Below are 23,639 nucleotides of genomic sequence, written 5' to 3'. Positions count from 1 at the left end.
CTCCAAATTTCAAAACTACATCAAATTGATGGTATTTGTAAATTGCCCAAAAGAAAATTTTCATTTATATATATATTTTTGGGACATTTTCATTTGATTTAGTTTAAAGAAAGATTTCTCTACCATTCTTAATTGAGTTAAAACCCCTAACTAGTTGAATGAGATTCCATCAAATTGATTTGAAAAAGTTAAAGAGGTTTTTAACTTAACTGGTGTCTCATGATGTTTTTAACAAAAACGTTGAGAATTAAGTTATCTTTCCAACTATCAAATTATCTTTAAAAAAATATGTATAGACTTATTATAATTTTTAGAATTATCTCCAAAAAAACAAATTGTATAGACTTTTTTTTTCCTCTCTAATAATAACAACTAGTAATAACCTGTTATTTAAAATTTGTTGTAAAAATGTTGTGATTATAGTATTTTTTTTTAATTTTGAAAGAAGAAAAATTGTATGGACTTGCTATAAATTTAGACAAGGGGTACTTTTCTTTTTTGGGAATCTAGAAAAGTGATACTTTTAGAAAGAATATATTCCCACAATAAATCTAGGGAAAATACCGCATTTTTTTTTTTGATACCGCATTGAATGGGCATGAATTGGTACAAAAATTGTGGCAAATTGCAATGTGGTTCCCACATTCTTATTTCATATATATATATATTCATGTGGACTACACAGCAGCCCTCAAAACACAACATAGTTTAAGAAAAAGAGAGGTACTTGTAAGCCTGTAGACCTTAAACGCAGACACTGGTTCATAATGCACGGAGATTGACACAGAAACAAACAAGTGCCTGCCACCAATATCTCTCTCCCTTCAACCACAGACCCACTATCCGAACTAGACTAAGACTCTCTCTGTTCTCCATGGTTCCTCGGTCAGCCACTTCTCTTTCTCTGTCTCTCGAATATATACAAGCATATGCCTCATATATATCTTTTTGTTTTGGACTTTTTATTCATTCTTGCTTATGAGATTTGGTGTCTGTTGGGTACTTTGGAACTGTTTTATTGATTTTTGTTGCGTAAAGATGAGAAAAAAAGAGATGGGTTTGGTTCAGAATCTTCTGTAGTGTTGAAGGAGTAGGAAAACAAAAAAAGAAAAAGAAAAAAGTGAAGTTATAACTGAGTATGTGTTTGTGGGTTGGTGGGTGAGAAAGCATGAGAAAAATGAATGAAATTGGGTTCTGGGTATTTTGTTTGTCGCGTTAATCTTTACTTTGGTGAGCCGCAAGTTACTCTGTATTGAACTGGGACAAAGAGGAGCAGTGGAATAAGAAATAAAATGGTTGCTGAGAAAATTTGAGAAATTAGATGAGGGGTGTTTTATTTGTCATTTATTAATTCTTCTAAGCGATACTGATAAAATATGTTGCTTTGTTGGATTTAGTTGGTTTAGATGTGGATTTTATGTGCCATCTCCTTTGAAAAATATTGGATATGTTTATTTTAGAAAATTTGATGTAATTGAGTGTGGAATCTTTTTCCCATAAAATCTGATTTTGTTGATATAGATAAACAGTTTGGGAAATAAAAGGAGATTGAAAGTTTCAGAAAGATTCTTGGGTGACTTTATCAATAGGTATAGTGAAAACAATGATATCCAGGTAATGAGCACCGAATAGGTAATTGGAAATTTGACTTTCATGACACATTTTTGTATGAATTAGCAGCTCTCAAATCCTGAACCAGTGCACTTGCACTTGGCAGCCCAAAACTTTTATGTGCCAGAATATCAGTGCCTCACTACTGAATCCAAACTATATGAATGTTTTTTCCCCATTTTTTCTATTCTTAATTTTTCCTCCATTTTTTATGGTTCACCTATTGTTTGGAGTGACATTTGGTCCTTGCAGGACACATTGGTTTCTGTTTCACAATTTTTGGCTCCTAAGCATGAACATGTAACAGTTCATGTCACTTTCCAATGTATTAGATGGGGCATTCTGTCTCAATAAACATTTTATTTGCATAATCACATTGAAATGTCATAGTTGGAACAAACTGTGGAATATGGCTGGTATGTCGTGGCAGAGTGGGGATGTTGCCCTTGCATTATACTTTCATTGCAGCTTTCCGTCAATTTGCACTGAGCTCTACTTTCCTTTAATAATTTATCTTGGTATTTTTGACTGACTGCTGTTGTGTCCCACAGGATTGATATCTTCTGATGCTCGTTTATACAAACTCTGGCCTGAAGTGTGGGATATTTGGAGTCTCTCACTTACATAGGAGAGATTGTCAGTTTTCCAGCAAAAGAACATGGAGCTTAACTTGTTTGCCAGCTTGCCTAGATGCACGTAATCTCACTAGACATTGTAAGCCTTATTCTAAAACAAGCTATAGGTCAAGAGTTATGTAGAACTCATATATGCTTTTATCCATGCTTTTAATAAATTAGTAAGAAATACTGTACTCCAGTAACTTCCAAACGGAATTAGATAACTTGCTCATCCAAAAGAAATTGGGGTAATATAAAGTTTCCAAATCACACAGATAATATTTTTTACTTCTTTGGGAGAGTTATTGGGGGATAAATAAGACAAAAAGGCGCGGGGGGGGGGGGGGGGTATTTTTTACTTCTTTGGGAGAGTTATTGGGGGATAAATAAGACAAAAAGGCCAGGGGGGGGGGGTGTGTGAGGGGTTTGGATTTTTTTTGTTAGGTGTTATTTCCTCAGTATGTATACTACTATAATCCTCTAACAGAACATGGCAACAGTTCAGGAAATTACTTGTCTGAATTTTCGATTTCCTAATGTGCTAGTGTTCTAGATTGGGGAATTCTCCAGAATTCCTGCCAAACAACTAATATAAAGTGGTAATTTCAAAATTCTTGCCCAAACTGAAACATTATTACAGGTGCAATTTTAAACGATTCAAAAAGGAAAATTAGCACATCCAGGAGAGACTATGAAAATTTTATAATAGAAGCAGATGAATTGGTCACTGCTATATACATTATACTTTATCAACCATTGCAATCTTCATGCTACATACTTCCATTTTTGTTTTAACTCAAATATCTGAATGCAATACACCTAAAACTAGTGCACTTAGAGCTTTATTCTCCTTATAATTACATATATGGGGTTTGTAGCCCTTTTAGGGAAATGGAAATGCTGGTCCTCCAAGAATTGACTTCCCTTGTACTCTACTTTATTGTGAATCTCAAGAAGGAAAATGAATGATGGGGAGAAACTGTATTTTTCTTGATAGATTTGTAGTATAGTAAATAAAAGATTCTGGTTTCTCGACTTTCCACTCTGGCTCTTGTCTATTGTTCTATAATCTCATATTTTCCCCTTTTCCTGTTTTCTCCTTTGTGCTTTGCTTCCTCTACATGAACTCACCAGGATAGCATAGAAGTTTCCATTATGGTTTTATCATCTTCTCAGTTTGTTTTCATTGTCAGATGGCCAATAGCATAGACCTTCAATTTCATCATTCATTAGAGATTGATTGATGTAGAACTAGAAAGTATGAACCATATAATTCTTTAAATAACTCTTCATCTTGCTGCATGGTACAAAAGATTAAACTTGAGTTTTCAAACGTATTTTTGGCCAACTGTTTTAGGTGTTAGGTATACAAAGATGTCATCAGAAGTCATGGAAAAATTGGGAAGCAATGGGGTTGTGAAGGAGCACTTGCAAGATTTTTCCATTCCATCTTCATATGAAACTGCCATGGAAGCTCTTTCATCTCTCATTACAAGTCAGAAACGAGGAGCCAAATCATCTGTAGGTGGTACATATAGAAAATTGGAACGAATGTCTGAGTATCTCAAGGTAACACTGATGTAATTCCTCCTTCATGTTTGAAGTATTTATAGTTAAGAGTGCTGTATACTAATACTAGTAATTTTCTGTACATGTATTTGTCTTGTCAGCAATATGTTTGATATACATTATTGGCATACTTCCAACAGCTGCTTTTGGGTTTGATGGTTTCCAACATGTTAAATTCAATTTGTAGAAAATTCATTTAAAAATATATGAGGGTCTACCACTCAACTTAATTGAAATCTTTCCTCAAACCTTTCCCTTGGTTTTAGGAACATAAAAAATGCTCCTTGAGGTTCAATTATGCAGTACCTCATCCAATCTGAGAAAATATTTTGTAAAAATAATTTTGTTTAGATTTTAACACGCAGTGCTTGTTTTTCTTTACAGATTCTTGGCTTGGAAGAACAGATTGATGGGCTCAAAATAATTCATGTGGCAGGAACTAAGGGGAAGGTACTCTTCCATTTATATTAATTTGATCTTATTTTACTATTTTGAAACTTTATTATTGTTAACATGGTAGCATGTTTATCCATTCTGTAAAGACTGAATCATCTTAAAGTTTGAAATGCACTATCTTTATGAATACACATTGTTGAAATGCATCATCTTCATGTAAGCACAAATGTGGTTGTTTGACATGGATCCAAGTACTAACATGACAAAGTGACAAAAATATTAGGTGATGCATTGCTAATATCTGTATTTGTACTGTAGTAATTTGATGCCTCTATATGAAAGGATTACATAAGTAATGAGTAGGTGATATTTGATATGTTTTTCTCTTGCTTAATTTAACTGTTGGCTTAATGGATTCACATTTCAGGGTTCTACATGTACATTCAGTGAGGCTATTTTAAGGGAGTGTGGTTTTCGAACTGGACTCTTCACTTCTCCTCACCTAATTGATGTGAGGGAACGATTTCGAATAGATGGGTTAGTGTTCAAATGAATCACGTGATATCAACTTTGTGTTTAGTACTCTGTGTGTGTTTTTAATGGCAGTTGTTATGATGATATTAATGCTCCTAAAAAAGTCCCATCCTAGAAGATGATTTACTTAAGTAAAAATGCTTCATTTGAATGAAACTTGAGTTATTTATTAGTTCTTATCAATGATTGAAGAAATGAAAAGGGATTCAAATTCCAAGTCTTAAATGAAAGAGTGGACTGGATGGGATCAGCGGTATAAATGAATAAAAAAGAACAAAGTTTTGTCTCCAAATTGATTTGGAGGAACCTCCTCCAACCATTACGTGGTGGCTCATAAAACCATCCACGTGAATTGTTTAAATACATCACATGACTCATTAAAAAGGCCTCAATACTAGAAAAGCACTCAATATTTTATTGTATGAGTACAATAAGACAACTTACATAGCCCTTATTTCCTTAACTCTTAATTTCTTGGGCTTACAAAGAGGATATTGTTTCTCTAAATATACTATGGCCATCTCAAGGCTCCTACTTTTTTTTTTTGTTTTTTGGGGGGGGGGGGGTGGTGAGGGTCTGGGAGAGGTGGTTGTAGAGGTCATGGTCTCTCATGGTAGGTAGCCTTACCCCTAATAATTTTTTGGAGAGGCTGATTCCCGGATTGGAACTTGCAATCTATCACTTTTGGTGGAAGGTAATTGCCATTGCACATTTGGACCTGCAATTGCAAATGTAAATAATTATTTAGTCATTTCATTTTCATTCTCTGAATTTTAGCTAGTGATTAAAGCACTAGGAGATTCCTTTTGACCATCTGTACTGATACTTTTGCTGGATCTGTCACTGCTATTTATGACCTCATTTGTTTCTTTCGGCTCTTGACTGACATGTAATGGTGTTTGATAGAATTATAATGTTGACCAGTTCTTCCATCAGGTCACTTGAGCATCTTTGCATAAAGGGACTGAATATGGTTGCCAAGTGATCTCCAGTGGAAAGTGAACACAATTATTTTACTTCGATGGAAGGTTCTCTTATTGAGAATCGGGGGAATAGTAGAGGAACAAATCCTTGTAAATATACAGACATTCAAGAACATTTTGTGAACAAAAATTAATCTTAGCTTTCTTAGGTTTTTATAACCATTAATTATTAATTTCAAATCATGTTCTTGGTTGATATGAAAATTCTCTGCATACCTACTATTCATGTCTGACTTTGATTGTTTGTAGGTTGGAGATATCTGAAGATAAATTTTTACTGTATTTTTGGGATTGTTGGAACCGCTTAAAGGTATAATTTCTTGCTTTAGATGATTATAAGCAGACCATATTCACTAGCTTTTTCTATAAATTATAGTTCTTCTATTTCATAAAAGAGATGGATGATGATACTCAATTGGGTTTTTATTTGTTTATTTAATCTAATTTTTTACAAAGATCAATAAGAATATTTTGCATCCCAAACATTGTTCATAATCACCATTGAAATAGGAGACATGGCATTTTGGTCATGGTCTTGGAACTGCTGGCATGGGATCTCTTTGGACATTACCAGCATTGTACATAAGAGTTCTGATCTTCTTGTGTTATTTTTTGTTTTTTTTGTTATTTTTTTTTTAAAATCACTAGTAATTTATTGTTGCTTTTATGCTTGTTGATAAGAAAAGTATTTATCCTTAAAGTGAATTTTAATAACAAAGTCATGACTGTGTTTCCTTTTGAACAATTTGAATGTTCTAATGATGACATGTTAAGCCAAGAGCCTTGTAGCTCAATTGGCATCTTCTGGTGTTTCCAATGAAGATGTCTAGGATTCAAATTTCCCCTCCCATTGTAACTATTGAATTTATCAAGAAAAAACAATGACATGTTACTAATAAGCTAGCCTTTGATATTAGGTGGCTATTAATTTGGTTATTCGGAGCATTATCTTTGGTATTGAAATTTTGTTATCTTCCATTGATGTTGCTTATGGTAACTAAAATTTATTATGTGCATTATGGTGTTGGAAATGATTAAGTCCATGAATCTTTATTGGAAGGGATTGGGGGATTTTCAGAAACTTAAAATTGATGTTTAGATCCAAATTTGAACGATATACAGTGTTGTATAATGCATCTCATTTTATTACTTTATGTGTTCACTTCTGGAAAATATATAGCAACTCATTTACTTGATGCTTCTTCTACTTAAAGCTCACTTGGCATCTATTGATTCCAGAAGTCTGAATTGCAGGAAAAGGTTACGGAGCATCTGCCAATGGCTCCGTTATTTCAGTTTCTCACTCTATTGGCTTTCAAGATATTTATAAGTGAAAAGGTTAGTCATGAATCCTTTAATTGCAATTTGGGCTTGGATGTTTTCACAGTTCCTATTTTCAGTTTGGCTAGGCAGCTGCAATCCGTGCTTTTGAATTTCTTTCTTTCATTATTTTTTTCATGGATACTTATGTATCCTAGCAAATTGCTTAGCATTATTTCCCTTATTATATGAAAGTTAAATCCACAGAGGGTATATTTCATCAGAAAGGTTGTCAATGACCTTAGATCAAATGAATTTCCTGGTATTTCCAATGGAGATGCCATGGTTTGGATGCCCCTTCCCTCCACTTAAAATGTATAAAAAATAAAAAATAAAAATTCATCAGAAAGGTTGCTGGTTTCAGTCAGAGTTGGATCTTTTCTGATGAGGACTCCATGGTGACCTTTTTGCCCGTTTAGTTTCTCTGCTCCACCAATGAGCAGTAGTTGTTTATATATGTATAGATAAATAAACACACATACATATATATGTTTTTGTGTGTGTGTGTGTGTGTGTGTGTGTGTGTGTGTGTATTTAAGCTTCCTGTCTATCCCAAAAAGAATGTCTATTTTGAAAACTTTGGTTTGTGTTCTTCCAAAGTTAACCTTGTAATTAATGAGCCAAGAGGAATGGTAATTGTATGGATTTAGTCCACTGGTAAGTTTTATTGGTACCCAAGGTTTGCAAGGCTGGTATAGTATGGTTATTATCGATGAGTAACAACGTGTGAGTTTGAGGTTAGAACCTACCATTGAGCTTTGAATGGAGGCATGGATATTAACTTTCCTTTGTCAAGCATTCGGCAGGTAAAAAGTAAATATAAAGTGGCCTTCTAAAAAAATGGTTAGTGAGAAAAGATTAGTTGATTGGTATTGTAGATTATTTTTAGTAATTGCCAAGAGCTCTAACTCAATTAGCACCTCTTCCTTTACAAGTACTAGGTGGAGGATGAGGCCATGGGTTGAAGACCTGTTGGGCGTGTGTAACTTTTCATAATAGAGTGACTAAATTTTATAATGGCCGTCAACCTACCGCAACCCTCCTTTTCTTGGGCTTGGGACCAGGTGTGAACAAAATATATGACACTAAGCACAGGCATAGGCGGAGTTTTGTTCAACTTTACCAAAAAATAAAAAATAAAACTACATCCCCATGTTGCCCACAGACTTTGTTCACTTGTCTTCTCATTTTTAGGATTATGTAGGGTTTGTCTATAACAATTATGGAGGTGTTGGATTATTTCAAAGGTCACTTTGGTAGACATATTCATGTTGTCCCATTATGTCCTATGTAGTGCACTTGGAGAGAATAGAAAGGTTGAACTGTTGAAGGCATCTATTTCAAGAAAATAAAATTGAAGAATGTTCTTGAGATTGCTCTATTATGATAGGATGGCAGATTCAATTGCTTCATCTTTTTTTGTTCCTGTTGTTTTTTATTTTTTGATCTTAATATCTCTTATATACTATGGGTGAACTAGGGTTGCAACTTTGTTACTCTTTTCTAATAAAGTTTATTTCTGGTCACAAGCAAAGAAAAAGGAGAAAATTGTAATTTTTGACTTTTTAAAATAGGAAACATTGTGCGCTAGACAAAAAAGTGGCAGGAAACTCTTGTGGAGTGTATATATAGACATGTGGACTGCATGTATCAAATTTTTGCCACAATCCCCAGTGAGATCCAGGAGTTTTTCCTTTAATATTTTTCTAGTTGTTCATCTTTGACTGATTGCTAAAGGACTCTATTGTGGAATACTCAGTTTGGAATTTAAAGTGAGAATTACACTCTTTTATAAGGTTATATGGTTTTTACACTTTCACTATACTACTTTCATGTTGCATGGTGAATTATGTTTTTGTGAATGTTGTGGCAATAATGGTATCTATGGTTTCTGAACTTTGTCCTAGTATTTTTTGTTTCTAATTTCTTAAATTCATCTCTGCCAGCTTATTACTTAAACCTTTTACATTATTTGTTCTTGATTCATTGTGCATTTTTATGGCCTTCAAGCAGTGGGGCACTATTTTAATATTAAGGACATTCCTAATTTATTCTATTATTGTAAGTAATTTATATTGGTCAGCTGTTGTGTCCTGACTAAAAAGTAACACTGCTGGAATTGTTGTGAAATATTTTTGTCACTGAAAATTACTCCTGTCTTTAGGTTGATGTTGCTATTATTGAAGTTGGTCTTGGGGGAACAAATGACTCAACAAATGTGGTATGCTATTTTGTCTTTTCCTTTTTGCTGGGAACAATTGTGGTATATATCTGTTTACAGAATTACCAAGGATGAATTTTACAGACTTTTTAAAGTTTTAAGTGTATATTATTTGTTTTACTCTGACTACTTCAAGAAAGACATAAGTAAAGAAGAACTTGAGCATTCTCTTCATCCTTTATTTGAAAATATTCTAAGCATAGGTAAATATAATCGTGATGAAGATTGGTGATGAGTCATGCAGATTGAAAAGCCTGTTGCCTGTGGCATTACTTCTCTGGGGTTGGATCATACAGAAATATTGGGTGCGTGCTTTTTTGACTCAACGAAGTTTGCTGCAATTTGTTTTGTATAGTTACAGTTCTATCTCAAATTTTATTTTATGCAACATTTATAACTTTCTATTTGAGTGACTTGTTTGTGATGCACTTGTTATCTTGTATCCAGTTTGACTCTTACTACAAACAAGTTTACTTTTTAGTTTGCCATATTTCTTATGCAATTAAAGTTGAAAATACCGGGGGGGGGGGGGGGGGGGGGGGGTTAAAGAGATATCTGGATGCCTAATTAGATATTGACTGTATGATATGCAGGAGATACGCTTGGAAAGATAGCTTCACACAAGGCTGGAATTTTCAAGGTATAAAACTCCTTTGAGCAACTCAGACTATAATGTATCTGGTTTCCTTAATAATGGGTTATTTATTGCAATATTTCTGTTTTGATTATTAATATGGGCAGTTTTCATTTACAAGTGTTTTCTGAATTGGGTTGATGTCTTCCCTCCTCCTGAAGCCTCAAATTCCTTCATTCACAGTACCCCAACTTTCTGAAGCAATGGATGTTCTTCTGGAGAGGGCCCATGAACTGAAGGTAATCATATTCCTCAGCCAATCACATGGGATGAATCATGTTAAGAGGTTTATTATTATTTTGTTTTTCCTTTTCAAGAGCCTGCCATTTTTTAGCTATATCTTGTTATTTCATGATGACCTATCAAAAAAAAAAAAAAGGCCTTTTGTTTCATGTTTGTTACTTTTATGGGCAAACACATTAACAATGGATTCACTATATACCAGATAACTAATGTATTTTGCTAGGCAGATTAGATGAAGATCTGTATCTAATCCTGTTTTAACATATTTTTCCTCTAATTTGTGTGTTAATATAATCTGATGAGTACTTTCATATATGTAATTTCATGTGTTTTTGTATGCTTGTTTCTTTGACTATGCTTTGTGTTATTTAAATGTATTTGTAAATTATAAATTCATAACCACATACATACATTCATTATGCATATGATAATAAATCTGGTACATATTTATTGAATTCTATACAATAAAATCCAGAGCCTATATATATATATATTGAGGTACCAAAATGCCATCCAACTTTATTATACTTTTGATTAAGAAGAATAGGTGTATTTTATATTAAAATATTATATTGACAAGCTTAGTTAACCCAACAGGGCTATGTCCTTATATGTTCTTGAAAGTTCAGGATGGGTAGATTAAAGATGGAAGAGTGCATTAATTGAAACTTTTATTATCAGAAGAAATGACTATCATCCTTTTTCCATTGTTTCATTATTTTATTAGAATACTTCACAGCAAAGTTAATAATAAAATAATTAGTGTAGATTTAATACTCACACATGCACCTACAATTAGATAAGGAATTTTTTTTTTTCATAAGTCATTTAGATATGGATTTGTTTGATGTTACAGCAGAATTGTAGGCCAATTTATAGTGACATAATTGATTGATCTATTCTTATCACATGCAGGTTCCATTGAAAGTAGCTGCACCTCTTGATAACAGAAAGTTTGATGGATTGAAGCTTGGCTTGTCTGGTGATCATCAGTTCATTAATGCTGGTCTTGCTGTTTCCCTTTGCAAATGTTGGCTCCAAAGAACAGGAAATTGGGAAAAGCTATTCCAAAATGTTGGTTGAAATTCATCTGCCTTTGCCTTTTGATTTACACGCAAACTATATCTCAATATATCTCAGGCTTGTAAACTTACAGAACCTTCCAAGTTTTTCATCATGAGAGGGTAATGGAATGTTATGAAATTGGTTAAACATATAACAAAATTATAATCATTGTAGTCTGTTTGTGTTTGAATGTAGGTATGTGCTTATCTTTTATGTGTACACAGTACACACACACGCACAGGGCTTTTTTGGGGTAGGATGGAGCCAGAAATATCTAGTTTCGTAAAAGCTCAGTAAGGATATTTATGGTCTCAACCATGTCATGTAAACCAAGTGCCTCTGGGTTAAATGGCATTCTACTGTCCCCCCATGAACAAGGGGAATGGAAGGTTTGATCCTGTTCAGGTGTGTGAATTGTATTTATCTAACAATAAAACATTATGTAACCTTTTGTTGGTATTTTTTTAATTATATGGATGCTTGAAAGAGTAATAGGCTCTTTAATATTGGTCATCTTGGGACTGGGGCTCAAGAACATGTTTTTTCATGTTTCCTTCTTTGGTGTTTCCATTTTCTCCTACCTTAATTGTCTAAACTTGTGGAATACATTACTTATCCAAAGAAAAAAAAATTTGTGAAATATAAAATCAGGATATCCAGGAGGCTGATTTGCCGGAGTCTTTTGTTAGAGGTCTTTCAACTGCACATATTCCTGGGAGGGCTCAGATTGTCTATGATACCTATCCTGAATCCAATAATTCATTTGAAGTGTTTGAAAATTCTTGTGGAGATCTGACCTTCTACTTGGATGGAGCTCACAGTCCTGAGAGCATGGAGGCTTGTGCCAAGTGGTTCTCTAGTGCTGTGAAAGGAAACCAGATATCGTCTTCTTCTTCATTTAAGCTAAAAAATCTAGAGGGAGTTTGGGGAAATGGTCACATCCGACATGGAAGTGGGAGCATGGAGGAATCTAACAAACTAATAAAGCAGGTAAAAATCCATGATAAACAGCCAGGTGTAGTTTCAGAGTTTATGTTTAGAGGCGTCTCTTGATAACTTATGGTGATCCAGTTATGATAGCTTGTATTTTTATTGATGGATGCTTTTCTCCAATTTTAAATAGATTGTAACTGTGTTTATACCTTATTATAGATTCTTCTGTTCAACTGCATGGACGTGAGACACCCACATATTTTGCTTCCACGGCTTGTGAGTACATGTGCTTCCTCAGGTATTGCTGCTTCAAAGTTGGATAAGTAGTCATATTGTCACCCCCCCCCCCGCCCCCTCTCTCTCTCTCTCAAGAAATTAATTTTCTCCTACATATCCAAGACTACACGATTAAGTAACAAAGAGATCTGGTTCTCTAAGCTGAGCTCAATCAAAGGGTAGTTATATGCATGAGTTTTGTTTTATTAGATTTTCCCATTTATAGATGTACTTCTTAAACATATGCAGAATGCTTCTTACCTACTTCAATTTACATCCTCTTGTATTTCTAGCATTCTTACAAAGCCTGAAAGCATGTCACTTCATTCCAGTGCACCTGTCATTTACTCTATTCCATATGGCCATATCATCTTAATCAAAATTCTTCTTTATCCTAATTAGTGCTCTATTTATTTCTTTGAAAACAAAATAAATAAATAAAGCAGAGACATAATAGTTTGAAACAATTAATTACAATGATCCAGATACTTCGCTCCAGAAAATATTGGCTGACATATTCTGTAATCTATACACTGGGGAATAACATTGGAAACAAATACCGGTTGATTTTGTCATCAGAGTTTTTACAAAATTTTAAATTTCAATTTTCTGTACTGCCAATGGCATCTACTTTTGATAAATGAGGTGGCCTTTTGAATCTTTCCTCCTAAGAAATGACTGCATAAAAAAATTGTCTTACTTTTTCTCTAATTTATTTTTCTTCCCAAGAAGAATTCAGCATGGTCATGAAACTTAAGAGCATGCATTGAATGATTTAATAAAATTCTGTGCAGGAACTCATTTTGCAAAAGCCTTTTTTGTCCCAAGTATGTCAACTTATAGCAAGGTTACTTCTGGAGCAACAATTCCTTCAGATATCTGTGGCAGGGATTTGTCTTGGCAATTTAACCTTCAGATGCTTTGGGAGAAGATTATCCACGGGAAAGGTATGCCCCATCAGATATCATTGTAAGTCAACATATATAATTTTTCTTTATCTGTGAACATTAAGATTCATTGGGAGAGAGGCTGGGCTTTGGTGTGATGGCAAGTGCCTTCCACCCAAAGCGACATGTCGAGGTTCGAGTCTGGGAATCAATTTCTCAAAAAAATAAAAAAGGGGGTATGTTTTCCTGCCAATTACCTCTCCCAAACTCCCCGCAGAATTGGAAACTCTATGCACTAAGTATAACCTTTTATTAAGATTCATTGGGAGACTTGAAGGGGTAATAGCAATGAGTCTTGGAACAGTTCGCACTTGCTCCATGAGGAACTTAACAGTTTCTATATTTTGGAAATGATCTACACTCTGGTTATTTGAGATAAAATGATTTTTGTGAGGAGGAACTTGTTATTGGGGGCTAAACCAACATTTAAAGGTGGCAACTATATAAATTTTGTTTCAAATCACCAGCTGAAACTGTTGGTTTAATGATTCTAGGAGGTTCCACTTGTTCTCTAAGTTGAACCAAGCAGCAGTGAGGACTAAAGCTGATTGTATCAAAAAATGGTTCATACATGTCCATTGGTAGTTTATGAGGCCAGTTGGTGTCTTGATCCCCCATCTAGAAGCTCAGCATAATGACTAATTACCTATTTTATCAAATTAGAAACTGGAAAGAAGAAAAGAAAAAAAGAAAAAAAAGGAATTAGAAAAGAGGTCTGCCAAAGCACAGATGGTTCCCTGAAGATTTTTTTTTTGTTATATATAAAAAAAGGCTTTTTGTATACTTCTAGTTTAGCTGTAAACCATGTAAGATTAGGGTTGGAGGCAAAGAAAGAGGGAGAGAAGAATGAGCAGAGGAGTTTAAGAAAATAGGTTTAGGGGTCAAAATTATTATTTTTCCTTCACCATAGCATGTATTTATTTTAGAGTGATGTAACTTGATTACAAAATACCTTTAAGCTAATATAAGAATAACAAACCAATATAAAAAAGACGGAGAAACTTCCATGTACTAAGGCTTTGGCATTCGTATTTTTATTTTATCTAATTTTTACTTAAAAGAAAATGATATTTGCAGAACTCATTAGAGGGTTTGATTTTACTGTGGGCTCAATGCATAGTTGATTGGTGTTGTATATTTAAGATTTGTTCCTGTAACCAGTCTCTTCTAAGGTTTTTAGTTCCATGTTTGGTGAACATTTAAAGCAAACCACCATGATACAGGATGGGAAAGCTTGGATTTCTCAGTATTGCAGTAATAGTAATTTACCCAATCTCATTAATTGGTGAAATCATGACAGTGCCCCTTACCCAAAGTATAGTGTAATTTGATCGCTCACCTGGAGCATCAGGACCATGTTTTCTTTTCTTTTCTATATTTTTCTTTTTTCATTTTGTATGGATTTGAAATATTGCTATTTTATTAAATCTTTTAAAGGATGAACTTACCAGCACGCTATTATTCTTTTCAAATGCAGAAGTAGATACTTTACGTGACAAGGGTGCCAAGATGGACAATGCTAAGATTTTACCTCATGAATTTCTTTATGAGGATGCTTCTCGTTGCAGTCCTGCAGATAATTACTTTGCTTGCAGTGCAGTAATGCCTTCATTGCCATTGACAATAAAGTGGCTGCGGGATTGTGTGAAACAAAACCCATCCTTAAAAGTTCAGGTAAGATAACTATGGCTTAATCTGCATATGGGGTTATAGAGATTTAGACTGGGCAAATTAATTGTGAAAATTCCCATGGCTCTGGCTTAATCTCAAGAAGAAAACTCCAAATGAAATTTGTCATGAATAATAGTGATAATGATATGCCACGTTATGATAATGGTTATAGTACACCCCACTTCAGAGTCCTGACCAACACTTATGCTAACTAGGTGATTACTGTGCTTTTTGCTGATTTACAGGTTCTTGTCACCGGATCATTACATCTGGTTGGAGATGTACTAAAACTACTGAAAAGGTGATATAAATTAAAGACGGTGCCAAGTGCCAACAACACAGATAATCCAAAACATTCTTTTGCTCATTTGCCTAACATTAGATTTTCATACCACATTGTTGAAGCTGCTGAGGTTCTTAATGCTTCTTTTGTATGTAACATTATGATTATTGCTTGATGTATGTACCGTTAAGAAAAAATAAATTGATTTATAATTTGTTAATTGTTAAACCTGAAAGGTTTAATTTCTTTTATGAAATAGACTTTGATTTGGGTTTTGAGTTGATAAGCTGATGCAGTAAGAATTTATTTAGACTTTCTTGCTAATGCAGTCATTCAGTGTGTTTATGCATTAGGATAGAACACGTAAACTTATTGAGTAATATGGAACCCAAGGCCCCAAAAATGATGTTTAGTGGTTACTGCCCTTTAAAGGTTAGAAAAACCTCTAAAATGATCATTTGCTTTTCATGCCTATAGATTCAATTTTCCATAAGCTTCATCTGGTAGTTAGATTTTCCTGGTAAAATTCTAGGAGCAATAAAAATGATCGATGTTTTAGAGTTAGTTATTACCTTTTCCTATCAACTAAGTTGAAATTCCATTCCTCAATTTTATGTCATATGCATCATAATCATCTTGCCCTAGAGGTAATTTGCAGCCATCATGGAGCATAAGCAAAAGTTTAATTTAGCAGGGGATTTCTAGAGTAATTATACTATGGAATTTTTAAGTCCGATCTGCTTCTTAATCGGAACCAAAGCATAGCACAATTAGTTATAAAGCATCAATCACCCCCATCTCCTTTACGAACCAAGCTTATTTATTAAAAAAAGTGAATTAAATTTAATCGCGCGGATGAACAACTTGGTTTTTTGGCTGGAAAATTGACAGTTTGAATCATGCTAAAAATAATTTTTTTTTATGATGGCATCCCTGCTTATAGCTAGCTTATTTGCTTAATTCTAGTTTTTGTCTTACCTCTTAGCAAATAAACTAGTTGCTTAAAATCACTTCTTATCTCATCTTTTAACAAACAAACCAGCGGAAAATACAAGATACCAAACTTTGGCTAGATTTGTCCCTAAAATGATTGCAGAGACGATAAGATAAGAGAGAGATTCTAAGCACTAAAAATGTTTCTGATGTTCTGGTTATTTATTTATTTAATTATTTATATTATATAAAAATAATTATCAAGGGAAAAGAGCAATCCACTAAGGATAGACAAAAAAAGATCCTATAAGAGATAAGATATGAGTAATGCAATTATGCATGGTTAGTAGTTACCTTACCTTTTAAGGGTCATAAAAGCCACTTATTTCTTAATAAAAAATTGAAGACTCTTGTCTACAAAAGCTAAACTAAAGTAACACTGAAAACAACTCAACATGCAAACCCATATTCTTTTTAACCAATAATTGGAAACTTATATCTTTTATTTGATAGGCAATATATGTAATGCTTTTCACTTACAAATTTAAATTTTCTTACGTATACGATCGAATTATATAAAAAGTCAGCACCCTTGACGAGGACTGGACTGGTCAATGCTTCATGACTTCAGGTTCTTCAATTTTTAGCTCGTTTGTTGAACATATTTGTAACTTGATGAGCTGCAATTTTGTGCGTGTAATCTTATTTAGGATGCTGAAACAAATGCAAAGCCATAATTCCATTGGAATTCACTCATAGAATTTAGGAGAAACAAAAATTTATCCTATTTGGTCTAGAATGGAGATACACTCTATGTATACAAGACACAACTAAAATTGTTCTTTTATTTATTTATTTATTTTTAAGAAACTCGTGCTTTCAATTATAATTATGTACAAGAATGTATAATTTAATGTGTACAACAATAATTATTAATTAGCGTTTGGTCTAAGATACAAGGTCCAATCATAATTGAACATCATGTTGCATATGAATAAAGACCAAATCTCATGGCAATTAAACCGTGTTGCCTTATTGTATTACCAAATTTCGTTAAAAGCAATAAATTGAGTCAGAAAACCATTGGGCAATTAAATAAACAAATACTTAATTTTTTTTTTATAGAATACTAAGTATTTTAACACACACACAAGGTCAGAAAGGAGAAGGTTTTAAAGAAACTAACAGTGGTGTATATGCAAAAGGGTCTAACTCTTAGATACACAGCACAGACTTAACAAATACTAATTGAGATAAAATAAATAAATAAATAAATAAATACCATTACCGGCCCTAGGTAACACTCTCCCATGTTTCTTTTTATTATTATATATAAAATGATAATTACATTATTATTATTAATAATGTAATTATTATTAAACACCCTTATTATTATTAAACATTGGATTGACCAATTCTATTGACCAATAAATAGCTTTCTTCGCTTTCTTTCGTGCTGTTTGGTCTGCACTTCCATGCCACTTTCGAGGAAAAAAGAGAATTCCAATTTTTTAGAGATTAAATTTATATATTATAGCTTGTTCGTAAAATGTGGGACATACATCATTGTGGTTAATCATCTTCATTTGGTGCTAAAAAGGCAACTTAATAACAACAACCTAAAGATAATCAAGTACTATTTATTTAATACTTATAACAATGTGTTTCTTCTTCTTATGCAATAGTTTGAAAGTATTTATTTTAAAAATTTTTAATTGATTTACACACAAAAACCAGAAACTAAGGAACAACCCGTTTTTGTTATTATAATATATATATATATATATATAGACACTTATTTAAAGTAATTTGTAGAAAATATACTGAAAACAACTCAACATGCAAACCCATATTCTTTTTAACCAATAATTGGAAACTTATATCTTTTATTTGATAGGCAATATATGTAATGCTTTTCACTTACAAATTTAAATTTTCTTACGTATACGATCGAATTATATAAAAAGTCAGCACCCTTGACGAGGACTGGACTGGTCAATGCTTCATGACTTTAGGTTCTTCAATTTTTAGCTCGTTTGTTGAACATATTTGTAACTTGATGAGCTGCAATTTTGTGCGTGTAATCTTATTTAGGATGCTGAAACAAATGCAAAGCCATAATTCCATTGGAATTCACTCATAGAATTTAGGAGAAACAAAAATTTATCCTATTTGGTCTAGAATGGTGATACACTCTATGTATACAAGATACAACTAAAATTGTTCTTTTATTTATTTATTTATTTTTGAGAAACTCGTGCTTTCAATTATAATTATGTACAAGAATGTATAATTTAATGTGTACAACAATAATTATTAATTAGCGTTTGGTCTAAGATACAAGGTCCAATCATAATTGAACATCATGTTGCATATGAATAAAGACCAAATCTCATGGCAATTAAACCGTGTTGCCTTATTGTATTACCAAATTTCGTTAAAAGCAATAAATTGAGTCAGAAAACCATTGGGCAATTAAATAAACAAATACAATTTTTTTTTTATAGAATACTAAGTATTTTAACATACACACAAGTGAGAGAGGAGAAGGTTTTAAAGAAACTAACAGTGGTGTATATGCAAAAGGGTCTAACTCTTAGATACATAGCACAGACTTAACAAATACTAATTGAGATAAAATAAATAAATAAATAAATAAATACCATTACCGGCCCTAGGTAACACTCTCCCATGTTTCTTTTTATTATTATATATAAAATGATAATTACATTATTATTATTAATAATGTAATTATTATTAAACACCCTTATTATTATTAAACATTGGATTGACCAATTCTATTGACCAATAAATAGCTTTCTTCGCTTTCTTTCGTGCTGTTTGGTCTGCACTTCCATGCCACTTTCGAGGAAAAAAGAGAATTCCAATTTTTTAGAGATTAAATTTATATATTATAGCTTGTTCGTAAAATGTGGGACATACATCATTGTGGTTAATCATCTTCTTTTGGTGCTAAAAAGGCAACTTAATAACAACAACCTAAAGATAATCAAGTAGTATTTATTTAATACTTATAACAATGTGTTTCTTCTTCTTATGCAATAGTTTGAAAGTATTTATTTTAAAAAATTTTAATTGATTTACACACAAAAACCAGAAATATATATATATATATATAGACACTTATTTAAAGTAATTTGTAGAAAATATTCAAGGTAGTGGCGACTCCAGGAAATCTTTTCAAAGTGGTCATTAAAAAACTTAAATTATTCAAAATCTAATTAAAAAAATAACTTCATATGTTGATTAAAAAAAATATATATATATATATATAATAACTTTGGGTTGGAAATACCCTTCAAGTTCCATTTACCCTTTGAGTTTGAAAAGTCCTTCAATCTTTTTTTACATTTCGAGTATTGGGTCCCATTGGGATTGATTATGACGTGACATCGGCCATGCTCTCTACTCACATTCATCGTCGGGTAGGAAAGTACCCTTCAAGCTGCCCAATACCGACAATGAATTACACTGTCCCACACCGTTGGCGTGTTCTTCACTCATGCATCCTTATATGGAAAGAACTTGCACACCATGTCAAAAGATCTTTCTACATATTCGTATCCTCTTTGTATGGGAAGTAAAACCCTAAAATCACGGAACATTAACTCCATATCTTCTGTACAAGGAAAGATCCTATGTTCATAGGATCTTGGTTAGCCCTACAACCAGGGACGGAACCAGGATTCAAATTTGGGGGGGCGGGGGGCAAAGTTCTTTGTTCAAGAATTTTAGAAAGTTGGAAAATTAATACTAGAGATTGACAACAATACATTATTAGCATTAATTTTTTAATTTTTTTTTTGTATTTTTTCTTTTAAAAAAAATCAATAATAGATATTTATAATTAAGAGTTCTATAAGTCAATTGGCACATCTTGATATTTTCAAGGTCTGATTTAGGTTAGACCAATTCTTTATTCTATCCACATTATAATTTTTTTTTAAATCTATTTATTCTTTTCACATAATTTTATACCTAATAACTTCATAATGCTATATATAAAGGATTCAAAAAAAAAAAAAAAAAATACAAAAACTATAATTAAAATTTCAAATCCATGTCTAGTATTACATTAATAAAACTAAAATAATGGTTAATCAACATCATGCACTAATATTCAGCGAAAAAAAGGGTGAGACAATTATTGGTGTCTTGGTTAAGGAATTTTTTATTTATAATTACTTGGTTAAGGTTGAGGTAGCATAGAGATGTAAGATCTTTTCCTTTTAAAAATTTCCATTTTGAAAAAGTATAGTAAAAAAACAAAAAAAAAAAAAAAGAGATCTGATAAACAATTACATAATAATGCACGGTAACTTTGAGTCTTCAACTATGTAAATAATAAAGCTTTTCCCATCACTACATTAATTTAGCTAAGGCACAAAGTTTATTACCAACACACTAATCACACACATGTTCTGGTGACAGTTTAGGTAAGGCACAAAACAATAGATTGTTGTTTCACATGTGTATTACATTTATGCATACATGCCAAGCATGTCCCAAAGTTAATAAAACATTAAAAATTAATAAAATTCAATCATTCAAAAAAAAATAAAAAATTTTCCATGGGTTGTGTTAAAGAGTGGGAGCTCTTTAAAAAAAAAAAAAAAAAATTCATGCGTTGAGTTAAAGACACCAACTAATCCAAGTTGTCGATGACACTAATTGGTGCGTGGATGGACTGATTAGCAGCATAGGAGTTATCTCTGTGACTATGGGATGGAGTCATTTGAAAGGGACAAAGAGCTCTCAAATGAGAGGTAAAAATTGAGAAAAAATTATTGGGTTTTTGTGATTTGTTTTGCTAGGATTTATAATTAATTTGTTATAAATTATTATTTTTTTACTTAGACTGTGTCCAAAGATGGATGATTTGATAATTTTTTTCATTTTTGGTTTCATGGGTCAGCTTGTAAATTGTTTGGGAGAAGGGGGCCAAGTATATTAATTTTAGAGCCAAGTATATTATTGGAGATTCTTCTATCACTGACTTAACTTTCAAAAGGTCTTTGGCTGGCACCCTACTGGTGCTCTCTATAGGTTCTTCGTTCTTTTTATTCTTCAGGTACCCTAATTGGCGTGTGTGTGGACAAACAACTCACTGAAAATTTTGTGCATCATCAAAATTAATCTCCATCATAGTTTGCCATATGGAGCTTCTTTGTGATTTATTTTATGAGGCATATACTCAATGTTATTATTAAAGAAAAAGGATACATTCGCAATACCCCACTTGGTCTAATGGCACCTCCTTAACTTGAGAGGAAGGGGAGGGGGTGGTGAAAAAAAAGAAGAAGATACGTTAATATAAAAGAATAACGTATTTTATTAGTTTTATTGCTTTTTTTTTTTTTTAGAAAAAATTTTAATATATGGTGTTCGCTTCTGATGATAGCTCTTTATCATTAGACTAAGATATCAATTGACTTTTGGTGTAGGCAAGGATTAAAACTCAAATTTCTTATTCAACCATCAAAGACTTTACTAATTGAGCTAAATATATTGCTAAAACTTAATGGATTAAGCATAGAAAGTGAAAATGTCACAAAATAAAGTAGAAAGGACTCCATATGTTGATCACAATAGTATTGATCTCAGTGTTTTAGCCCTCTCCCCTTAATTTATTAAAAATAAATGTGAATCAAGACAATGATTTCATTAAAAGAAAGGCACATATTTTTCTATCAAATATGTATGCAAATTAGGTAGCAATGTATGCATTGACACTTATTGCAGTTTGGCTAGTCAAGAGCATATCTTCGGTTATAGCAGCAGTAGGTGAATCAGAAGGGAGGCCATTTTCGCAATTGTAAGCTAGAGTTGTCAACTGGCCTAATTCAGTGATGTCCTTGTACTTTCTCTGCTCGGACAACAGGTAAGCCGCTTTGAGCTTGTCTTGCATATCCTTGTAAAGCGTAGGTGAATCAGAAGGGAGGCCATTTTCGCAATTGTAAGCTAGAGTTGTCAACTGGCCTAATTCAGTGATGTCCTTGTACTTTCTCTGCTCTGACAACAGGTAAGCCGCTTTGAGCTTGTCTTGCATATCCTTGTAAAGCGTCACACAAATGGAAAAATCATTTTTGAGAGACGGATTGGTAGTGTTGTCCCGAAATTGTGTAAAACTCTGGTAACTGTCACTAGCTTGTTTCATTGTTAGCTCAAGTGATATTAATGAGAGTGTGCGGAGGTCTGCCGACCTAGTACGCGGATCGCTTGTTAATATACTCTCACAGATTTCTTGGTTTTGAGTTTGGGAGCAAATGGTGGCCAGGACATCAGTGGTGACACCACAAGAGCAAGAGATGAGAAGAGAAAGAGATGCTACAAAGAGAGTGACAGTAGAGAATAATGGAAAGCAGCCCATTCTTGGTTATTGTATTGTAAATCTAATTCCTTTAATTTGAAGGTGATCAGAAAGATATATATAAAAGCTGAAGAAAGGAGATTTGACAACTAGACCCTTTCTAGAGGCTTGTTTTGAACTTCAAAAACATTTATTATGCATGAATCAATAATATATGTTGATATATTTAAATATAAATGTAATAATAACCAATCAATCATCAATCAATATATATGTATATATATATATATATATATATAAGTAGAGACCTTATGTACAAGAGCATGAGGTTCTGTCAAGTGGCGTATTCTATGATATTTTTTCCATTTGGGCTTCCACCTTATCTAAAATTTGCATTTATATCATTTAAATTTAACATTTATATCAAACTATTAATTAATTAAGTATATATATAAGGGAAATGCTAACGAGTGCTCTTAGGGTACTGGTTAATAATCAATTTTAGAAAAATTTTGATACCACTTTTATGGGAAATGAAAAAAGTTGTCAAAATATTAATTACTTTTTTTTTTTTTCATTTTCCATAAAAACTTTCTTTAAATAAATTATTAACTAGTGCCCTAAGGGCACTCGTTAGCATTTCTCTATATATAAAAGCAAAGACCTTATGTGCAAGAGCATGAGGTTCTACCAAGTGGCGCATTATATGACATTTTTTCCATTTGGGCTTCCACCTTATCTAAATTTAGCATTTTTATTATCTAAATTTAGTATTTATATTAAACTATTAAGTAATGACATATGCATTTATTTTGATACATTAATAAAATTTAAAGAATTTGTATACATTTATTATTTGAAATGTTTTGGATAGATATGGATGGATCTAAAAGGTCATGAGAAAGATAGGAATTAAGAAAACTTTTTAATTTTATGCATAAGACTAACTTCAATGCAAAATTGCAAAAGTCAGATTCAATGAATATTGAATAATATGATTATTTGTCTCAACATTTGTCAAATATAAATCTCCATTTCCTTTGAACTTAAAAATCAATGGATCATAAATAAT

The 23,639-nt window shown here is 32.6% G+C and overlaps 1 protein-coding gene across 2 annotated transcripts; it reads left to right on the top strand.

Annotated features, from left to right (window-relative positions):
• The first annotated feature begins 674 nt into the window (after positions 1–674).
• On the top strand, positions 675–15,589 carry LOC111997641 (folylpolyglutamate synthase). 2 transcript variants are annotated; one of them, XM_024029757.2, is made up of 17 exons: positions 675–885; positions 2,163–2,325; positions 3,586–3,797; positions 4,182–4,247; positions 4,621–4,730; positions 5,960–6,020; positions 6,965–7,048; positions 9,195–9,251; positions 9,496–9,556; positions 9,845–9,891; positions 10,047–10,124; positions 11,044–11,202; positions 11,845–12,183; positions 12,346–12,424; positions 13,197–13,349; positions 14,827–15,023; positions 15,266–15,589. In XM_024029757.2, the coding sequence occupies exons 2-17, from the start codon at positions 2,178–2,180 to the stop codon at positions 15,323–15,325; spliced, it is 1,911 nt and encodes a 636-aa protein (XP_023885525.2). In that variant the 5' UTR covers positions 675–885; positions 2,163–2,177; the 3' UTR covers positions 15,326–15,589. The 2 variants fall into 2 exon arrangements, with proteins under 2 accessions (XP_023885525.2, XP_023885524.2); XM_024029756.2 differs by having other exon boundaries at positions 6,950–7,048.
• Positions 15,590–23,639: the final 8,050 nt, after the last annotated feature.

This window comes from Quercus suber, unplaced genomic scaffold, assembly GCF_002906115.3.
Source record: "Quercus suber isolate HL8 unplaced genomic scaffold, Cork oak 2.0 scaffold_928, whole genome shotgun sequence".
In the NCBI taxonomy this organism is placed as follows: domain Eukaryota; kingdom Viridiplantae; phylum Streptophyta; class Magnoliopsida; order Fagales; family Fagaceae; genus Quercus; species Quercus suber.
The sequence above is the reverse complement of the archived record's forward strand: the minus strand, read 5'-3'. Positions and strand labels throughout refer to the sequence as shown.